The sequence below is a fragment of the Dermochelys coriacea genome, chromosome 8 (genome assembly GCF_009764565.3).
Source record: "Dermochelys coriacea isolate rDerCor1 chromosome 8, rDerCor1.pri.v4, whole genome shotgun sequence".
NCBI lineage: Eukaryota > Metazoa > Chordata > Testudines > Dermochelyidae > Dermochelys > Dermochelys coriacea.
The window spans coordinates 38,403,094-38,425,862 of NC_050075.1; the positions used below are offsets into that span (position 1 = coordinate 38,403,094).

Here is a 22,769-nt window from a genome sequence, read left to right on the forward strand (position 1 = left end):
GGCAAAAGAAATAAGAGCTATTTACAAGGTTAAAGCAGGTAAATATACACACACAAATGAGTTACAGTCTGAGTTTTCAAAAAGTAGTATAAGCTGCTATAATGTGCAAGCTCTGTATGTCCTTTAATATGTGATGTATTAGCAGAAATATTGTAAGCTAGACACACGTAGTAATTCTGCCACTCTACTCCATGCTGATAAGGCCTGAACTGGAGTACTGTGTCCAGTTCTTGGTGCCACATTTCAGGAAAAAAGTGGACAAATTAGAGAAAATCCAGAGGAGAGCAACAAAAATGATTCAAGGTCTAGAAAACATGGCCTATGAGGAGATTGAAAAAACTGGGTTTGTTTAGTCTGGAGAAGAGGAGACTGAGGTAGGACATGATAAGAGTTTTCAGGTACACAAAAGGTTGTTACAAGGAGGAGGGTGAAAAATTATTCTCCTATCTCCTTAAGCTCCGAGAACAGGACAAGAAGCAATGGTCTTAAATTGCAGCAAGGGAGGTATGACAGGTAGTCTACTCATCACAGGTATGGTGCCTGCTCCTGGACATTCTGGGGAATAGCTCACTAGGTTGACAGCTCTCCTTGTGGTTGCAAGCCTTCCCCCGACATCTAGCTCTTCGTCTGCAGCCCCTCTCTCCCTCTAGGAGCTGCTGCAATCCCTTCGTGACTCAGGTCTCTGGCTAGGTCACAGTCATGATTTCCCCTTCCGGGAGTTGGGTGAGTCTATTCTCCCAAATAGGCTCAGGCAGTCTTCGTATGCACTGCCCCTCCAGTGCCACTGCCCCAGAGGCTAGCTGGGGAACCCAGGCCTACCCCTTATCCCAGGTTCCAGCTCAGGAACCCTCTAGTCAACATTCAAGATCTATTCCACCCCATATCTTGCTGCATTTCCCTGAGCCCTTTTCTACTTTTCTGGCTCTTCCTTCTGTCTGAGTCTGCCAGTTTTACTGCTGTAACCAGGCCTTTGTGGGACATGACTGAGAATACCAAATTCAGGACAAACTGCTGAGAAATAGAGCAGACACACCCTAAAAGTGGAGGTTATTCTGCCATGAGATAGAAGTTTACTTTTGTTGCTGGTTCGGTCTGTTTCACCACACTGGCTAGCAAGAAGTCATAAAAGCAGTTTCTTTAGGCATTCCAGTCTTTATATCACCACCAAGAACACTGGATTTAAAGATGAGTGGTTCTTTAAAACCAGTCTCCTCAAATAAAAGGTTCTTCTGAGCCCAAAGGACCAACTACACATCCAGGTCAATATACAACTCACATCTTACCCAATAATCGTGCTGTTGCCAATCCTTTAGTATCTAAAATCTAAAGGTTTATTTATAAAAAGAAAGAAAGCTGAGAGTTAAAATTGGTTAAATGAATCAAATACATACAGTAATTGCAAAGTTCTTGGTTCAGGCTTATAGCAGTGATGGAATAAACTTCAGGCTTCATAAGTCTCTGGTTGCTTTCAAATAATTGGAGGATCCTCAATCCATTGGATAGAATGCTCCCATTAATATAAATTCATAGTACAGAGGCTTGAGCAGGAGACGGGCTTGAGCAGGATAGAGGCAAAATGGAGGTGTTTCCAGGGCCTTTTCTAACTTTTGGCATGTGGAGGGAAACCCATTGTTTTAAACAAAGTCCTCAGCACAGCTAGTGGAAAATCACAGGTGACAAGATATTGTTTGGAGTCACATGGCCAAGTCACATGTCCATGCATGACTTCACTTAGTCATAGCAGAAAGTCATTACCCATACCCGAGACAGAAGATTCACAGGACAATCCTTTCAGGGTAGATGGGCATCTTCCATTGTGATGTAAGTGTTTTTTGATGTGCCACTCACTTTGAAAAATCCCTCCAAGATGTGCTGACTAAATACCTTGTGGGTGTTACCCCAGGAACAAACATTTTGAAATACAGGTATAGAGCCAACAATCATAACTTCAAATACAAAAATGATACATGAATATAAATAGCATAATCATATTCAGCAAGTCATAACCTTTCCATAGACATCTTACTTGACAATTTTTGTACAAGGTTTGTTGCAAATATATAACAGTGGTTGCAACAATGATCTATACAGTCATATTTTATTAGATTACATCACAACCACTCCCTCCTCCCAGGGAGGAGTTGCAGCCTACACATCTCTGAAGCCTCCAAACACTTCTCTCTTGCCAGGGAGTGACTGCAGCCTTTCCTGGCAGCCTCTTCTGTTGCTAGCTTCCTGGCTTATATAAGCCCTGCCTGTTTCTGGACAGGTGAGCTTCTTTTAATTATGGCTTCTCTCACAGTCTCTCCCCCAGCTTTCCACCTAATAGGCTAATTGGCCCCTCTGGCCTGCCTTAACCCCTTCAAGTCAATATGGGGAAGACACTCCATCACAGGAGGTTTAAGTTGAACATTAGGAAAAACTTCCTAACTGTCACAGTAGTTAAGTTCTGGAACAAATTGTCTAGGGAGGTTGCGGAATATCCATCAGTGGAGGTTTTTAAGAACAGATTAGGCAAACACCTGTCATGAATGCTCTAGCTATTGCTTAGTCCTTCCTTGAATGCATGGGACTTCTATGATTTAGGGCTAACCCACGCTAAGAGCTTGGGAATCCTTTGCTTATGCTTAGAAATATTGCCTTCTCCAAATTCCAAGTAACACAGTGATACAGTTCCTTCTGGGCTGGCATTTTTATTCCCTTCCCCCAGAGTTCAAACTGATGGAACAAGTGTCAGCATCTGTCTCCTCTTTTGGGTCTGTGTGTGGTGAGGAATCCACAAAGTCTTTGTCCTTTCATGTTTCACAATGGCTCATTTGATTTTAATGGACCTTCTTGTGTGCAGGACCAGCACTTTATACTAATTAATTCTTCTTTCCTGTTTGGTGAGATACACAATTACAGAGATTTACAATGCAAACAATCAATATAAATGTATACCATAGGCTACAGATGTTATAAGTGAGATCAATTTGATAGCTGCTTCCAACTACCTGAAAGGGGGTTCCAAAGAGGATGGATCTAGACTGTTCTCAGTGGTACCAGATGACAGAACAAGGAGTGATGGTCTCAAGTTGCAGTGGGAGAGGTTGAGGCTGGATATTAGGAAAAACTTTTTCACTAGGAGGGTGGTGAAGCACTGGAATGCGTTACCTAGGGAGGTGGTGGAATCTTCTTCCTTAAAGGTTTTTAAGGTCAGGCTTGACAAAGCCCTGGCTGGGATGATTTAGTTGGGGTTGGTCCTGCTTTGAGCAGGGGGTTGGACTAGATGACCTCCTGAGGTCCCTTCCAACCCTGATATTCTATGATTCTATGAATACATGCAACATCCTACAAGCATTTCATCAAGTCCAAACACAAAACACATTCTTATCAACTTAATGTCCATTTTAACAATGCTAACACATAGGTGACCCAGACTGGTTTCCAGCTATGGATTTATCAGTGTTCAGTGAGGCTTCAGGAGCCTTGGCATGAACAGGCATCTGGGCTGCTAATGTTATACTTACAATATGGAATACAGGATTTATAAGTGAGGTTGATGCATACCACAACTCATAAGCCTTTAAGGAAACACTAAACACATTCTTATAATTCTAATACCTATTTTAATAATATTAGCACAGGTGAGCCTGACTTATTGCAACTATATATTTGTCAGTGTTTCTTGAGACATGGGGACCTTGACATGAGCTGGCACCTGGTCTGCCAACATTACAACTGCATCATCTGTTTCCCCAAATACAGAACAGAAATATTTATTGAACACTTCTATCTATTCCTCTTTGTTATTGATAATTCTACCATTTCCATCTAGTAATAGACAAATACCATTGTCAGGCTTCTCTTAGTTCCTAACGTATTTAAAAAACTCCTCATCATTGTCCTTAACTCTGGTAGTCATAGATTTCTCCTCCTGTCCCTTGATTTCCCTTATCAATTTTATATAATTCCTAACTTCTGATTTATATTCATTACTATCAATTTCCCATTTCTTCCATTTGTAATCTTACATATATAAAAAAAATTACTGCTGCCTTCACTTCCTATCTAAAGCAGGTTGATTTTTAACCAGCACAGCCTTCTTCCTCTTTTGTGGGATTTTGGCTTTTTGGGCATCTAGTATAGTGTTCTTAAGGGATTCCCATTTATTATGCACATTTGTTGATTAAATTATTTCTACAAGCTGATTTGGCTCATAATTGTTTTCAGCTTTGTGAAATTGTCCTTAGTAAAGCACCAAGTATATTACTACTCATCTGGACTTTATTCTGCTTTATTCACATTATAAAGGTGATCAAATCATGATCACTTCTACAGAAGCTACCATTAACTTTTAATGCTGTAATCAGCATTATCTTTCTGTTAGGACAAGGATGTTTTCGTACTGGCAGCATGAGACCTCGGGTCTCCCATGATCACACAGGTTTTGTTTTGTTTGTTTTTACTATGTATTATAGATAGGTCAGTAAGGGGGTGGTCATCTTGTTACCTAGGGTAATCAGGTGGTCTGTAGCAGACACCAGCTAGTACCCCATCTTGTGCTTTATCTGTTAGGATGTTGATCCATAAACATTCAATATCATTTTCTTCTGAAAAAAGAAAAGAGTTCTTGTGGCACCTTAGAGACTAACAAATTTATTTGAGCATAAGCTTTCATGAGCTACAGCTCACTTCATTGGATGCATTCAGTGGAAAATACGGTGGGGAGATTTATATACACAGAGAACATGAAACAATGGGTGTTACCATACACACTGTAACGAGAGTGATCACTTAAGGTGAGGTATTACCAGCAGGAGAGCGGGGGTGGGGGGGAACCTTTTGTAGTGATAATCAAAGTGGGCCATTTCCAGCAGTTGACAAGAATGTCTGAGGAACAGTGGGGGTGGGGGGAATAAACATGGGGAAATAGTTTTACTTTATGTAATGACCCATCCACTCCCAGTCTCTATTCAAGCCTAAGTTAATTGTCTCCAGTTTGCAAATTAATTCCAATTCAGCAGTCTCTCATTGGAGTCTGTTTCTGAAGTTTTTTTGTTGAAGAATTGCAACTTTTAGGTCTGTAACTGAGTGACCAGAGATTGAAGTGTTCTCCAACTGGTTTTTGAATGTTATAATTCTTGACATCTGATTTGCGTCCATTTATTCTTTTATGTAGAGATTGTCCAGTTTGACCAATGTACGTGGCAAAGGGGCATTGCTGGCACATATATTGGTAGATGTGCAGGTGAATGAGCCTCTGATAGTGTGGTTGATGTGATTAGGCCCTATGATGGTGTCCCCTGAATAGATATGTGGACAGAGTTGGCAACGGGCTTTGTTGCAAGGATAGGTTTCTGGGTTAGTGGTTCTGTTGTGTGGTTGCTGGTGAGTATTTGCTTCAGGTTTGGGGGCTGTCTGTAAGCAAGTACTGGCCTGTCTCCCAAGATCTGTGAGAGTGATGGGTCGTACTTCAGGATAGGTTGTAGATCCTTGATGATGCATTGGAGAGGTTTTAGTTAGGGGCTGAATGTGATGGCTAGTGGCATTCTGTTATTTTCTTTGCAGCCTGGGGTTTTACCAAGATGGAGCTCCCCAGCTCCCTTTGCCCTTCCCCAGCATTGCTGCACTTCAGGTACCTTGCTCCCAGGCAGCTAGCCCTTCCCCCTCCAGGGCTAGAGCAAGACTCCTCCAGGTTCTGGCCCACAGCCCTCTTATCAGGGCCAGCTAGCCACAGCTGTGGCTGGCCTAACTAAGCTGGCCACAGCTGTAGCTGCTACTCCAAGCCTAGCTTGGCTATTTTAACCCCTGTTCTTCAGAAGTGGGGCAGCTGCCCCACTACAGGCTCTCAGCTCCCCTACTATACAAATTGTTCCAGCATCCCTGCCTCTTATTTGTTGCTGAGTTCCTATCATTATCATCAATTGAATTGCTAATTAATTCTATAAATAACGTTTGAAAAAATAAATACTATCTTAAAACAAATAGTATTTACAGCTGCAGATGTACAAACCAGAAGGAAGGTTGCTAAAATTGGGCATCAGTGTTTAACAATTGCACAGTGCCCAAATGAAAGGCACAGAAGACAGTAAGTTGGAAGAATATCATATCCATATACAAAAATATTTGCATCTACATATACATGGAATTTGTGGGATTGCAATCCATGATCGAATCCCCAATGAAGTGATCAGACAGCAGAGTGGAGTGCAGGACATCCTTGTTGAAAGCAGGTACAATAAAATGCGATAGGCTGGTCATATAACTGGGCTCAGTGACAATCAGTGGACTGCAGCTGTTGCCAAGTGGTACCCATGGGAACTGAAATGACCACTAGGTCGATCTCCAAAGAGATGGGAAGATTTTATGGTGAAAAGGCATGGCTGAACATGGAGAAGCAAGGTCAGGATAAAGGAAGACTGGAAGATGTGTTGTGATTGGCGTAATAGATTCATAGATACTAAGGTCAGAAGGGACCATTCTGATCATTTAGTCTGACCTCCTGCACAGCGCAGGCCACAGAATCTCACCCACCCACTCCTATGAAAAACCTCACCCATGTCTGAGCTATTGAAGTCCTTAAATCATGGTTTAAAGACTTCAAGGAGCAGAGAAGCCTCCCTCAAGTCAACCATGCCCCATGCTACAGAGGAAGGCGAAAAACCTCCAGGGCCTCTCCAATCTGCCCTGGAGAAAAATTCCTTCCCAACCCCAAATATGGCAATCAGCTAAACCCTGAGCATATGGGCAAGATTCACCAGCCAGATACTACAGAAAATTCTTTCCTGGGTAACTCAGATCCCATCCGTCTAATATCCCATCTCAGGGGATTTGGGCTATTTACCCTGAATATTTAAGATCAATTAATTACCAAAATCCCATTATCCCATCATACCATCTCCTCCATAAACTTATCAAGTAGAATCTTAAAACCAGATAGATCTTTTGCCCCCACTGCTTCCCTTGGAAGGCTATTCCAAAACTTCACTCCTCTGATGGTTAAAAACCTTCGTCTGATTTCAAGTCTAAACTTCCTGGTGGCCAGTTTATACCCATTTGTTCTTGTGTCCACATTGGTGCTGAGCTTAAATAATTCCTCTCCCTCTCCTGTATTTATCCCTCTGATATATTTATAGAGAGCAATCATATCTCCCCTCAACCTTCTTTTAGCTAGGCTAAACAAGCCAAGCTCCTTAAGTCTCCTTTCATAAGACAAGTTTTCCATTCCTCAGATCATCCTAGTAGCCCTTCTCTGTACCTGCTCCAGCTTGAATTCATCCTTTTTAAACATGGGAGACCAGAACTGCACACAGTATTCTAGGTGAGGTCTCATCAGTGCCTTGTATAATGGTACTAAAACCTCCTTATCCCTACTGGAAATGCCTCTCCTGATGCATCCCAAAACCGCATTAGCTTTTTTCACAGCCATATCACATTGGCAGCTCATAGTCATCCTATGATCAACCAATACTCCAAGGTCCTTCTCCTCTTCCGTTACTTCTAATTGATGCGTCCCCAACTAATAACTAAAATTCTTGTTATTAATCCCTAAATGCATAACCTTACACTTCTCGCTATTAAATTTCATCCTATTACTATTACTCCAGTTTACAAGGTCATCCAGATCCTCCTGTATAATATCCCGATCCTTCTCCGAATTGGCAATACCTCCCAGCTTTGTATCATCTGCAAACTTTATTAGCACACTCACACTTTTTGTGCCAAGGTCAGTAATAAAAAGATTAAATAAGATTGGTCCCAAAACCGATCCCTGAGGAACTCCACTGGTAACCTCCCTCCAACCTGACAGTTCGCCTTTCAGTAGGACCCGTTGCAATCTCCCCTTTAACCAATTCCTTATCCACCTTTTGATGTTCATATTGATCCCCATCTTCTCCAATTTAACTAATAATTCCCCATGTGGCACGATATCAAATGCCTTACTGAAATCGAGGTAAATTAGATCCACTGCATTTCCTTTATCTAAAAAAATCTGTTACCTTTTCAAAAAAGGAGATTAGGTTGGTTTGGCATGATCTACCTTTTGTAAAACCATGTTGTATTTTGTCACATTTACCATTGACTTCAATGTCCTTAACTAATTTCTCCTTCAAAATTTTTTCCAGGACCTTGCATACTACAGATGTCAAACTAACTGGCCTGTAGTTACCCGGATCACTTTTTTTCCTTTCTTAAAAATAGGAACTATATTAGCAATTCTCCAATCATTCGGTACTACTCCTGAGTTTACAGATTCATTAAAAATGCTTGCTAATGGGCTTGCAATTTCAGGTGCCAATTCCTTTAATATTCTTGGATGAAGATTATCTGGGCCCTCCGATTTAGTCCCATTAAGCTGTTTCAGTTTCGCTTCTACCTCAGATATGGTAATATCTACCTCTATATCCTCATTCCCATTTGTCATGCTACCATTATCCCTAAGATCCTCTTTAGCCTTATTAAAGACTGAGGCAAAGTATTTGTTTAGATATTGGGCCATGCCTAGATTATCTTTAACCTCCACTCCATCCTCAGTGTTAAGCGGCCCCTCTTCTTCTTTCTTAGTTTTCTTCTTATTTATATGGCTATAGAACCTTTTACTATTGGTTTTAATTCCCTTTGCAAGGTCCAACTCTACTCGACTTTTAGCCCGTCTCACTTTATCCCTACATGTTCTGACCTCAATTAGGTAGCTTTCCTTGCTGATCCCTCCCATCTTCCACTCCCTGTATGCTTTCTGCTTCTTCTTAATCACCTCTCTAAAATGCTTGCTCATCCAGCTTGGTCTACAACTCCTGCCTATGAATTTTTTCCCCTTCCTTGGGATACAGGCTTCCGATAGCTTCTGCAGCTTTGATTTAAAGTAATCCCAGGCCTCCTCTACCTTTAGATCCATAAATTCTTCAGTCCAATCCACTTCCCTAACTAATTTCCCTAATTTTTGAAAGTCAGCCCTTTTGAAATCAAAAACCTTAGTTGCAGATTTATTTTTTGTTAATCCTTCCATTTAGTTTGAACTGAATTAGCTCATGATAACTTGAGCCAAGATTGTCCCCTACAACCATTTCTTTTATGAGGTCCTTGCTACTCACCAAAATTAAATCTAAAATGGCATCCCCTCTAGTCGGTTCAGCAACTACTTGATGAAGGAATCCATCAGCTATCACATCTAGGAAAATCTGAGCCCTATTATTATTACTAGCACTGGTCCTCCAGTCTATATCTGGGAAGTTAAAGTCTCCCATGATCACACAGTTTCCATTAGTATTTACTTTATTAAAGACATTAAAAAGGGCTCTATCCATATCCAAATTAGATCCCGGAGGTCTATAGCACACCCCAAGCACTATCGTAGGAGAGGCTTTACTAGTTTTCTTCCCCAATGTAATTTTTGCCCAGACGGACTCTGTCTTATCCATTGCATCGCTTCTTATTTCTTTACATTCTACCTCATCATTGATATACAATGCTACTCCACCACCTTTACCTTTATTTCTGTCTTTCCTAAACAGCACATACCCTTCAATACCTTTAGTCCAGTCATGACTACTATTCCACCATGTTTCTGTTATCCCTATAATATCTGCAAAAAGAAAAGGAGTACTTGTGGCACCTTAGAGACTAACAAATTTATTAGAGCATAAGCTTTCGTGAGCTACAGCTCAAAGCTTATGCTCTAATAAATTTGTTAGTCTCTAAGGTGCCACAAGTACCCCTTTTCTTTTTGCGAATACAGACTAACACGGCTGCTACTCTGAAACCTATAATATCTGGTTTCACTTCCTGCACCAGTAGCTCTAGTTCCTCCATTTTGTTACCTAGGCTCCTCGCATTGGTGTATAAACATCTTAATTTTTGCTGTTTGGCCTCACTCACATTTTGTACCCTATTAGGCACAGTCATTCTACAGCCAGTATAACCTATTAGACTAGTATCCACACCTCCCTCGCTCCTTATATACATTCTCCTACCCACAGCTGTATTCTTTCTTACTTCGTCTTCTTCCCTCTCAATGCTAAAATCTGGCGTGGAGATTTCCTGGACATCTCCCATCCATGTCCCCCTAATTCCTAGTTTAAAGCTCTCTTTATCAGTTGTGCCAGCCTCGATCCTAGAAGTCTATTTCCTTCCCTACTCAGATGAAGTCCATCCCGAGAGAATTGTCCTCTGTCCGTGAATGCCTCCCAGTGGCCATACATCCGAAAGCCCTCCTTATAGCACCACTGCCTAAGCCATCTGTTGACAGTCATAATCTTGTCACACCTTTGTTGCCCTTCTCTAGGAACAGGAAGGATCCCGCTAAAGATCACCTGAGCCTCAATTTCCTTAAGCGTCTTCCCCAGCCTAGCATAGTCTCCCTTAATACTTTCCAGCAAGAATCTAGCCGTATCATTTGTTCCCACATGAAGGATAATTAGGGGATTCTTTCCTGCTCCCTTTAGGATCCTTTTCAACCTCAGGTCTACATCCTGTATCTTAGCACCCGGAAGACAGCACACCCTTCTATTCTCTGGATCAGCTCTCGTTACAGGCCTGTCTATTCTTCTCAATAAAGAGTCCCCGATCACATAGACCTGCCTTTTCCTGGTGACTGTGCTATTCTCCAGTCTCTCCCCTGTTCCCTCTGGCTGCAAGTTCTTTCCATTCCTATTTTCCCTTATAATCTTCTTCGACCCATCCTGTATCCTCCTGGGGCTTATATTTGGTCTAGTCTCCCTTGACTCTTCCGCTTTTCCTATAGGACTAGCCTCTCTTCTCTTCTTCCTTACCCTTCCACCTTCAACAAGTACCTGCTGAGCCCCTTCTTCATTTTCCAACTCTGCAAACCTGTTCCTAAGCTCTATTTCTCCTTCACTAGCCCATCTTTTCCTCTGCCTGGTTCTTTGAGTCACATGTTTCCACTGACCACTTTCCTCACCCAGTCTCCCCTCAAAATTCCCCAGCCCTGCTTCCATCCGTGAGTCTGAGCTTTTCCCTTCAGATACCTCATATCTTTGCTCCATCATCTGCTCAAACCCCTTCCTAAACTCAACCAGACTTTCCACCTGCATCTCCAAACCTCGGATCTTTTCCTCCATCAGCTCTATCAGACGACATTTCATGCAGAAAAAACACTTACCGGTTCCCCCCTCCAGGATCATGTACATACCACAGCTTCCACATCCAGTCATCCTCAATGTGTCTTCCACTACAGGAGTCACTCCCACAGCTGCCTTCATATCTGTCATCACCTTCCCACCTAAATCCTGTTAATCTGGGAAACACAAGGCACACCAAAACACCACCCCCTACAGCAAAAACAAACCCCAAACAAGCACCACAATACAAACTCCCCTGTTTAGAGCTCTGTTTGCTAGCTCCTGTGCTGCTGCCTGACTGGCTGGCTACCTTTATAGGACCCCTAGACAGAAGCCCCACCCCTTAAGCAGGGCTCAGCTGCTCTCCCAGCACAAAGCTATATGAGGGCTGAAGGACCGATTGGTCAAGGTGACATATGCATGATTATTATAAACAAACGTGTGTGTAAAATTCATGGACAACCATATTAAAATATTATTCCAATATTTGTATGGAAAATAAAGAAATTCTGCATCAGCAACACTTTTGTTCATTCCTTATGTGCCAGTAGACTCTCCTATTTATATAAAAGTGAAAAGTAACATATTTACATTTTAAAATATCATATTAAAAACTTGCAGGGAGCGTGTGTCATTATTGTTTGCTATAAATACCAATCGAAAAACTTCAGCGAACTTCTGCAGTTCTTGGTTGAAACTCTGAGCTCTGCTGTTCACCAATTAGGCAGACTAATGCCAGGAGAGATCCGGCCAGCTCCGCCTCAGTATGTCACAGCCCAGAACACGTCTGACTCTCTCACTCAGCGGGTCTGGTTGGAATAATAAGGGGCGATATTCGACGGCAACAGTTTAAGGTTTAACAAGTGATACTGTCGGAAACATTAGGCCAGATATAAAACCAGAACAGAGACATTCCCAGACGGAGAATGGGCGGCATCTCCACATCAACGTAAGAGTGACCGGAACATATAAGCAACGACACTGCGAAGGGTGAGCCCTGTTTTGCGTTATATTGGTTACAGTTTGGAATCAGTTTCTGGGCAGATTCGCTATTCGATTCCGGAGGAAATGGAAAAAGGGTCTTTCATGGGGAACATCACAAATGATCGGGGGGGAGGGGCGGAGGGTGGATATAAAAGAGCTCTCAGACAGCGGAGTACGCTTTGTGTCAAGAGGTAAGACTCAGTATTTGCTTGGAATTTTAAGAGAGACCATTTAATCTGCACGGAAAGGATAGTCAGAGCTGACCGGATGGAGAACTGTTTGTTAAATTGTGAGGCTATAGTGGAGGATGAAATGAAACTTTATGAAACTGATATTGAAATAAAAGATATTAATGATAATGCTCCCAGCTTCCAAAAGAAGGAACTGGAGTTAAAAGTCAGAGAATTAACAGTGGCGGGGACCCGATTCCCACTTCAGGAGGCGCAAGACCCACGTATAGGCATTAATTCTCTCCAGGGCTATCTACTCAGCACGAATAGGCATTTCTGTCTGATTGTGCAAAGTAGATCCAATGGTGTTAAATATGCGGAACTGGTGCTGGGAAAGTGGATGGACAGAGAAGAACAGACTTTGCAATCTAACCCTTACAACCACTGACGGAGGAGATCCCGTCAGGTCTGGCACTTAGCATTATCAGAGTTATTGTTGAGGCTGCAAATGACAATACGACAATACAATTAGTCACCTGTCTACAAACTGAGTGTTCTGGAAAAAGTGCCTTATAGGGTTCACAGCAGTGACAGTGAAAGCGCCTGATCCGGATGAAGGAATAAATAAAGAAATGCAATATTCAGTTAGAAAGATAATTGATAACGCTTTTCCACTTGGACTCGAAGACGGCAGATGTAACACTCCTGGGGAACCTGGACTGTGAGGAATCTGCCTGATATGAAATGGAAGTGCAAGCGCATGACTGGAAGTTCTTTTTGAAAGATCAAAAGTTGTCGTTGTGGTCTGATGTGAATGAAAATGCTCCGGAAATCGCTCTCAGCTCTCTTATCAACTCGATCCCCGAGGACTCTCCCCCCGGAACTGTCATCACCCTTTTAAATGTGCTAGATCCAGATTCAAGAGAGAGCGGAGAGGTCATGTGCTCCACACCCAGCAACCTCCCCTTCCAGCTGAAGAAACCCTTCGAGAATTATTACAGTCTGGTGACAAACGGAGCCCTGGACAAGTGAGCTGTAGCTCATGAAAGCTTATGCTCAAATAAATGTGTTAGTCTCTAAGGTGCCACAAGTACTCCTTTTCTTTTTGCGAATACAGACTAACACGGCTGCTACTCTGAAACCTGTGGCTGCATACAACATCACAGTGACCGCCATGGACAATGGGTCTCCTCCTCTTTCTATAGCCACCACATCCCACTCCGGATTTTAGACACGAAAGACAACGGTTCCCTCTTCTATAAAACGTCCTACACTGCCGATGTCACTGAGAATAACCCGAGAGGAGCCTCCATTTTCATCCTGAGGGCGAGTGACCCTGATGCTGGGTTGGGGGATAAAATGCCAGAGTCACTTACTCTATTACCCAGGGTCAGATCCAGGAAGCTCCGCTCTCCTCCTCCATCTCCATTAACTCCGAGACTGGGGCTCTCTACGCTCTGCGCTCCTTCGATTACGAACAGTTCCGGGAGATTCGGTTCCAAGTGCAGGCTCAGGATGGGGGTTCCCCACCTCTCAGCAGTAATGTCTCCGTCACTCTCTTTATACTGGATCAGAATGACAACAGCCCACACATCTTACACCCCTCCTTTCCCACCGATGGCTCCACGGGAGTGGAGTTGGCCCCTCGCTCCTCCGAGCCGGGTTACCTGGTCACTAAGGTGGTGGCGGTGGATGCAGACTCCGGGCAGAACGCCTGGCTCTCCTACCAGCTGCTGAAGGCTACAGAGCCGGGGATCTTCTCTGTCGGACTCCACAACGGCGAGATCAGGACAGCTCGCTACTTCGTAGACAAAGATGCGCTCAAGCAAAGTCTGGTGGTTTTAGTGAAGGACAACGGGCAGCCCCCTCTCTCTGCCACGGCCACTGTCACGGTTGTGGTGGCTGACAGCATCCCCGAAATCCTCTCCGATTTAAGCAGCCTCTCAGCGCCTGCAGACCTTCAGTCCAGTCTCACCTTGTATTTGATGATCGCTGTGGCTTCCGTTTCCTGCTTGTTCTTTACCTGTATCATAGTGTTAATGGCCCTGAGGCTCCGCAGATGGAGAAACTCGCAACTGTTTGACTCTTTGAGTTCCCGTCTCCCAATTTGTGGGGAAGTTATCATAGCTCTGAATAATAATATGGTTTATATTAAAATGTGCATCAAAATCTGGAAACGTGCAGTTAGATCACTGTCTTTGTTGCAATATCTATCTATCTACTGCCACCTAGCATCGTATTATCTGAATACCTTCCACATAAAATTAATAGCAAAGTCCCAACTGGACTTAAAACTTAAGAACATAAGAATGGCCATTCTGGGTCAGATCAAAGGTCCATCCAGCCCAGTATCCTGTCTACTGACAGTGGCCAATGCCAGGTGCCCCAGAGGCAGTGAACCTAACAGGTAATGATCAAGTGATCTCTCTCCTGCCATCCATCTCCACCCTCTGACAAACAGAGGCTAGGGACACCATTCCTTACCCATCCTGGCTAATAGCCATTAATGAACTTAACCTCCATGAATTTATCCAGTTCTCTTTTAAATCCTGTTATAGTCCTAGCCTTCACAACCTCCTCAGGCAAGGAGTTCCACAGGTTGACTGTGTGCTGTGTGAAGAAGAACTTCCTTTTATTTGTTTTAAATAAAACAAATAATGCTGCCCATTAATTTCATTTGGTGGCCCCTAGTTCTTATATTATGGGAACAAGTAAATAACTTTTCCTTATTCACTTTCTCCACACCACTCATGATTTTATATACCTCTTTCATATCCCCCCTTAGTCTCCTCATTTCCAAGCTGAAAAGTCCTAGCCTCTTTAATCTCTCCTCATATGGGACCTGTTCCAAACCCCTAATCATTTTAGTTGCCCTTTTCTGAACCTTTTCTAATGCCAATATATCTTTTTCGAGATGAGGGGACCACATCTGTACTCAGTATTCAAGATGTGGGCGTACCATGGATTTATATAAAGGCAATAAGATATTCTCCATCTTATTCTCTATCCCTTTTTAAATGATTCCTAACGTCCCATTTGCTTTTTTGAATGCCGCTGCACACTGCATGGACATCTTCAGAGAACTATCCACGATGACTCCAAGATCTTTCTCCTGATTAGTTGTAGCTAAATTGGTCCCCATCATATTGTATGTAAAATTGGGGTTATTTTTCCAATGTGCATTACTTTACATTTATCCACATTAAATTTCATTTGCCATTTTGTGTCCCAATCACTTAGTTTTGTGAGATCTTTTTGAAGTTCTTCACAGTCTGCTTTGGTCTTAACTATCTTGAGCAGTTTAGTATCATCTGCAAACTTTGCCACCTCACTTTTTACCCCTTTCTCCAGATCATTTATGAATAAGTTGAATAGGATTGGTCCTAGAACTGACCCTTGGAGAACACCACTAGTTACCCCTCTCCATTCTGAAAATTTACTATTTATTCCTACTCTTTGTTCCCTGTCTTTTAACCAGTTCTCCATCCATGAAAGGATCTTCCCTCTTATCCGATGACAACTTAATTTATGTAAGAACCTTTGATGAGGGACCTTGTCAAAGGCTTTCTGGAAATCTAAATACACTATGTCTACAGGATCCCCCTTGTCCACATGTTTGTTGACCCTTCAAAGAACTCTAATAGATTAGTAAAACATAATTTCCCTTTACAGAAACCATGTTGACTTTTGCGCAACAATTTATGTTCTTCTGTGTGTCTGATAATTTTATTTTTTACTATTGTTTCAACTAATTTGCATGGTACTGACATTAGACTTACCGGTCTGTAATTGCTGTGATCACCTCTAGAGCCCTTTTTAAATATTGGTGTTACATTAGCTATCTTCCAGTCATTTGGCTACAGCAGCTGATTTAAAGGATAAGTTAAAAACCATAGTTAATAGTTCTGAAATTTCACATTTGAGTTCTTTTAGAACTCTTGGGTGAATGCCATCTGGTCCCGGTGACTTGTTATTGTTAAATTTATCAATTAATTCCAAAACCTCCTCTAGTGAGACTTCAATCTGTGACAATTCCTCAGATTTGTCACCTACAAAAGACGGCTCAGGTTTGGGAATCTCCCTAACATCCTCAGCTGTGAAGACTGAAGCAAAGAATTCATTTAGTTTCTCTGCGATGACTTTATCGTCTTTAAGTGCTCCTTTTGTATCTCGATCGTCCAGGGGTCCCACTGGTCGTTTAGCAGGCTTCCTGCTTCTGATGTACTTAAAAAACATTTTGTTATTACCTTTTGAGTTTTTGGCTAGCTGTTCTTCAAACTCCTTTTTGGCTTTTCTTATTACATTTTTATATTTAAATTGGCAGTGTTTATGCTCCTTTCTATTTACCTCACTAGGATTTGACTTCCACTTTTTAAAAGATGCCTTTTTATCTCTCACTGCTTCTTTTACATGGTTGTTAAGACACTCTGGCTCTTTTTTAATTCTTTTACTGTGTTTTTTATTTGGGGTATACATTTAAGTTGAGCCTCTATTATGGTGTCTTTGAAAAGTGTCCATGTAGCTTGTAGGGATTTCATTCTAGTCACTGTACCTTTTAATTTCTGTTTGACTGACCTCCACATTTTTCTATAATTCCCCTTTCTGCAATTAAATGCCACAGTGTTGGGCTGTTGAGGTGTTCTTCCCACCACAGGAATGTTAAATGTTCTTATATTATGGTCACTATTTCCAAGTGGTCCTGTTATAGTTACCTCTTGGACCAGATCCTGCACTCCACTCAAGACTAAATCGAGAGTTGCCTCTCCCCTTGTGGCTTCCTGTACCACCTGCTCCAAGAAGCAGTCATTTAAGGTATCAAGAAATTTTGTCTCTGCATTTCGTCCTGAGGTGACATGTACCCAGTCAATAGGGGGATAATTGAAATCCCCCACAACTATTGAGGTTTTTATTTTGATAGCCTCTCTAATCTCCCTTAGCATTTCATTGTCACTATCACTGTCCCGGTCAGGTGATCGATAATAGTTCCCTACTGTTATATTCTTATTAGAGCATGGAACTACCATCCATAGAGATTCTATGGAACATGTGGATTCATTTAAGATTTTGATTTCATTTGATTCTACATTTTCTTTCACATATAGTGCTTCTCCCCCCCCCCCCTCCGCCCCCGTTCTGTCTTTCCGATATATTTTGTACCCCGGAATGATTGTGTCTCGTTCATTGTCCTCACTCCACCAGGTTTCTATGATGCCTATTATATCAATATCCTTCTTTAACACGAGGCACTCTAGTTCACCTCTTATTATTTAGACTTCTAGCATTTGTGTACAAGCACTTTAAAAACTTGCCACTGTTTATTTGTCTGCCCTTTCCTGATGTGTCAGATTCTTTTTTACCTGAATGTTTCTTGTCTGATCTGGCCTATACTTTATCCTCTTCCATCCTCTCCTCCTGACTAAAACCTAGAGAATCTTTATCAATAGACTCTCCTCTAAGAGAAGTCTCTGTCCGATCCACATGCGCCTCTGCAGCAATCAGCTTTCCCCCATCTCTTAGTTTAAAAATTGCTCTGCAATCTTTTTAATGTTTAATGACTTCCTGGTGTCTGGCTTCCTGCCCTTTTAGGAGTAAACACTGTTCTTTAGGGAGGATTTTGGTTTTTGTTTTGAAGTTTTAGGTTTTACTAATTTTCTTTATATACAGAGAGAGAATAGAAATACATAATGAAGAAACTAACATTATAGAAACCTTTATTTATGATTAACTGATTAATTCAACATTTCAGAGAGAATATTTTAATTCTTGTTTGTTATGCTTTTAAAGAAGAATTAGATGCATCTATAGCTATGTATATTAATATAAATAAATTCTTAACTTACTGAAATATGTTGCTATAATGGGCGTATAGTAACAGATTTAGGTCTGACTTGCACTGACATGATTGATTGTCCTAGTTTAGATTTGCATCATGGAAAAGCTTTTGTATGCAGTGCTTTCCAGAGAACATTCCCACGATTCCACGGATGCTTTATATATGGAACGCTTAAGGGTTCCTCTGGTCTCCTTTTATTTTGTTTATTAGAATTTATAAGAGAACCTAGCTTTTAAGTACACTATCACTTAGGAAAGTGGAACCTTCTTCCTCTTCTTTTTGTAGTTATACATTTTTAATGGGCAGATTTCTTTCGAAAAAAAGAGAAGCTTAAATGGACGTATATGTTTGTGCGAAATGGGTTTTAATTATGATGCTTAATCAAGTACATAAACCCGCAATCGTTTCCGCTCTTCTCAATTAAGAAAATAATTCTTTCTGACAAATATTTCACAATTATCAATTGCGGCATTTCACGCATACGTGTGAACGTGGATATTTGAGGGTTGTGGTTTATGAACGAGAACTTTTTGCAAGGGTTGAAAAGTTCTTGTATCTAACTCATTTGATATAGTTTAAAAATAATTAGAACTATAAATCATCCGTATTCATTTTTTAGATTAACCAGACAGCTATTTTCTCTATAGTAAATCAAAAGGATTAGCTTGCAGAAAAGGACAAGATTTCAGACCATAGCTTCCACATATGTAGAGCTATATCTACAAAAAAAATTGAGAATATATGTATAGTTTTGCTCTGGGATGAGTTGTTTACAGTTAACAAGAAACGTGCAGTGTTTCACAATTTGAGTATATTCTTTAGATTATAATTATATTAATAATTAGAAAATAAAGCGACTAAACTGCACCGGCGCCTTGATAAGATTGCTGCTATTGCAATTCTCCCGCTGAGTGCCGCTGTTGGCCACTGCGGAGCCAGGGCTGGAGCCGGAGATCCACCGGAGCCTCCTGCAGTGCGATTGCTCCGTCACACAGCGCAGATCGCAGAGGAAACAGCAGAGAGACCTTCCCAGACCGGCTGAGAAAAGGGAACTGCCGTTAGAGCACACAATACCGGAATGTTTAGCCCTCTGCCGCGGATTCCTTTGCCCTGATGGGATTTGTAAACACCAGATATAACCAAAATAAACAAGGAAATCTGACAGAGCCCGGGATGGAAATCAGGTACCGAGAGCCGAGCCGGGCAGTCACACGGCAAGTACTGTTGTTTCCCTTCTTATTGTCTTTGTTCTGCCGGGCGGTCTCGGAGCACTTTCGTTATTCCATACCTGAGGAAATGGCGAAAGGTTCCCTTGTGGGGAATCTCGCCAACGATTTGGGATTAAATATCAGAGAATTGCAGCAGCGAAAGCTCCGTGTCAATTCGGAAAAGCAATACTTCAGTGTGAATGGGGAAAATGGCAACCTGTATGTGAATGGCTGGATAGACCGGGAGGAGATATGCCGGGAGACACCCCTTTGTGTCCTAACACTCGAAACTGTGGTGGAAAATCCTTTAAATGTTTTCCATGTGAATGTAGCAATCCAGGATATTAATGATAACTCCCCGCAGTTCATCAACAGTAACATTAGTTTAGAAATCAATGAGCTAGCACTGCCGGGCACGCGATTTCAGCTGGAATCTGCTCAAGATCCAGATACCGGGATCAACTCAGTGCAGAGTTACCAGCTGAGAAAGAACCCGCATTTTACCCTGGCTGTGAAGGAGAGCCCAGATGGAAATAAATACCCAGAATTAGTGCTGGAAAAATCTTTGGATCGGGAAAAGCAAAACTCTCATCACTTGATCCTGACGGCCGTGGATGGGGGAGATCCAGTTAGATCTGGGACTTCTCAGATTAGGGTAAATGTCACTGACGCCAATGACAATCCCCCCGAATTTACTCAGGAGGTCTACAAAGTCAGTCTGAGGGAAAACCTACCACAGAGCTCCTTAGTGCTTCAGGTAAAAGCCATTGATAAGGATGAAGGGTTAAATTCCCAAATTACATACTCATTCAGCAACACTCCAGAAAATGCTCGCAAAATATATCATTTAGATCCTGAGAACGGCAGAATTACAAATATAGGGAGTTTGGATTTTGAAGACACACATAAATACATGTTGGGGATCGAAGCCAGAGATGGAGGTGGGCAAACAACTCAATGTAAAGTTCAAATATCAATACTTGACGAAAACGACAATGCCCCGGAATTGACGTTTACATCCGTGTCCAGCCCGGTAGCTGAAGACTCAGTACCCGGGACAGTGATAGCTCTGATCAAAGTTCGTGATCAAGACACGGGAGAAAACGGAGAAGTCAGCTGTCACATTCAACACAATTTGCCTTTTAAAGTAGTGGTTTCGTCTAACAGTTACTACAAGCTCCTCACAGACAGCACTCTGGACAGGGAAAGGACCCCGGAGTACAATATCACAATCACAGCCACAGATAAAGGCTCTCCCCCCCTCTCCACCCAGAAAACCATCCTGTTGCAGATCTCGGATATCAATGACAACGCCCCTGTCTTTGAGAAACCTTCTTACACCGCCTATGTGCCAGAGAACAATCCTTCGGGGGCCTCTATTTTCAGAGTAAAAGCCTCAGACCGGGATCTGGACCGGAACGCCAGAGTCACTTACTCCATCCTGAGCAGCAACCTCCAGGAGCTGCCTCTCTCCTCCTACATCTCCATTAACTCCCAGACCGGAGCGATCTATGCGCAGCGCGCCTTCGACTACGAGCAATTCCGGGAGTTTGAGATGCAAGTGAAGGCCCAAGACGGCGGGTCCCCCCCTCTCAGCAGCAATGTCACCGTCAGGGTGTTTATTGTGGATGAGAATGATAACGCCCCTCGCATCCTGTACCCTTCCGTCGGAGCCGATGGCTCCGCCTTGTTCGAGATGGTGCCTCGCTCGGCCGAGGCAGGTTATCTGGTGACTAAGGTGGTGGCGGTGGATGCTGACTCGGGACACAATGCCTGGCTCTCATACGAGTTGCTCCAGGCCACGGACCCGGCGCTCTTCAGCATGGGGCTGCAGAGCGGGGAGATCCGGACAGCCCGCGCCTTTGCGGACAGAGATGCCGTGAAGCACAGGCTGGTCACCCTGGTGAAGGACAACGGGCAGCCGCCTCTGTCCGCCACAGTGACTCTCAGCCTGGTGTTTGCGGAGAACTTCCAAGAGGCTCTTCCGGAAATGAGCGACCAATCGGGTGACTCGGCATCTCAGTCTGATTTACAGTTCTACTTGGTGCTGGCTTTAGCCTTGATCTCATTTTTGTTTCTCCTGACAGTGACACTGGCCATTGTGATGAAATTGCGAAGGTCAGGAAATCCCAAATTGCTTCAGTGTTTTGGTCCTGACCCCTATCCAAAGAGCGGCTCTATGTGCCCACCAAACTATGAAGATGGGACTTTGCCTTATACCTACCAGCTGTGCTTGTCCTCGGAGTTAAAGAGGAATAAATGTACTTTCCCGAAACCCAGTGCCCAGATGGCAGAGAATATACTGTGCAGTGACAGCTCCTGTGTGTCATTTATGGGCAGTGGAGCTAGTAGCAGTTTACATGGTGGGACGGAGACTACTGGGGAGGTGAGTATCTGTTTTCATTATTTACATGATATCTTTGCAGAATACAGGTTTTTATTGTGAAAGTCTAGGTGTCTTTCCCTCATCCTCATATTATCCGTGGTCTCAAAATATGAATGAATTTGTTGTCACAACATCCCTGCAAGGCAGAGAAAGTTATCTCCATTTTACACGAGTATGTGAGGTATAATAGGAGTAACTGAGCCTTGGCAAGTCATGAATGAAGTATGTAAGTAAGCCAAGGAAAAAGTTATACCTCCTAAGTCTTTTTCCATTGCCTTAACTGCAAGACAGTTCTTACTTTCAAGGGAAAAGCATCTTTCCTCTAATTTCAATGCTTTCCTTGGAATAAATACATTGTCCAGAAACATTTATATATCTTCTTTAAGATATGCTTTTTTTCTGATGGTAGAGAAAAATATGAAAGCTATCTAACTGAAACATGTATTTTTGTAATACTCTTCAAAATGCTTCTTTTGAATAACTGAGCCTTGTTTAATGTTCCTGGGCACAGATTGTCCAACAAGTTCTTTGAATGTATTGGAGACATTTTTTTTTATTTCAGAAGGTGTACAAAGCTTCTAGGAGACAAGATATTCTAGATTTGATTTTGACAAATAGGGAGGAACTGGTTGTGAATTTAAAGTGGAAGGCAGCTTAGGTGAAAGTGATCATGAAATGATAGAGTTCATGATTCTGGTAGGAGGGAAACAGCACAATAAAGATAATGGGTTTCAAGAAAGCAGGCTGTAGCAGGGTTAAGGAGTTGGTAGGTAAGATCCCATGGGAAGCAAGTCTAAGGGAGAAAAGAGTTCAAGAGAGTTGGCAGTTTTTCAGAGACATTATTATTAAGGGTACACAAATAAACTATCCCACTGTGTAGGAAAGCTAGGAAGTATGGCAAGGGAGCATCCTAGCTTAACCAGGAAATCTTCAAAGGTCTGCAACTCAAAACAAGAGTCCTACAAAAAGTGGAAACTAGGTCAAATTGTAAAGGATTAATAGAAACAAATAACACAAGTATGTAGGGATAAAATTAGAAATGCCAAGGCACAAAAAAAGATTAAATTAGCTAGAGACATAAATGATAACAAGAAAACATTCTACAAATACATTAAAAGCAAGAGGAAG

General features: G+C 42.3%; 2 protein-coding genes and 1 pseudogene across 18 annotated transcripts in view; all 3 read left to right on the plus strand.

The window, feature by feature from the left end:
* Positions 1 to 22,769, plus strand: part of LOC119859844 (protocadherin gamma-C5-like) — a 372,734-nt gene that overhangs the window by 219,678 nt on the left and 130,287 nt on the right. The window contains exon 1 of one of the 17 annotated variants that reach the window (XM_038412596.2): positions 19,024 to 21,641. The exons of the other annotated variants lie outside the window; for them this stretch is intronic. Within the exon in view, the coding sequence (XP_038268524.1) occupies positions 19,161 to 21,641 (2,481 nt within the window). The 5' untranslated portion in view covers positions 19,024 to 19,160. Of the gene's footprint in view, positions 1 to 19,023; positions 21,642 to 22,769 lie in introns of those variants that run through there. 17 annotated transcript variants of the gene reach the window in all.
* The window catches only part of LOC119859868 (protocadherin gamma-A10-like), a 159,159-nt gene that overhangs the window by 18,422 nt on the left and 117,968 nt on the right, over positions 1 to 22,769 (plus strand).
* On the plus strand, positions 11,987 to 17,806 carry LOC119859869 (annotated as a pseudogene).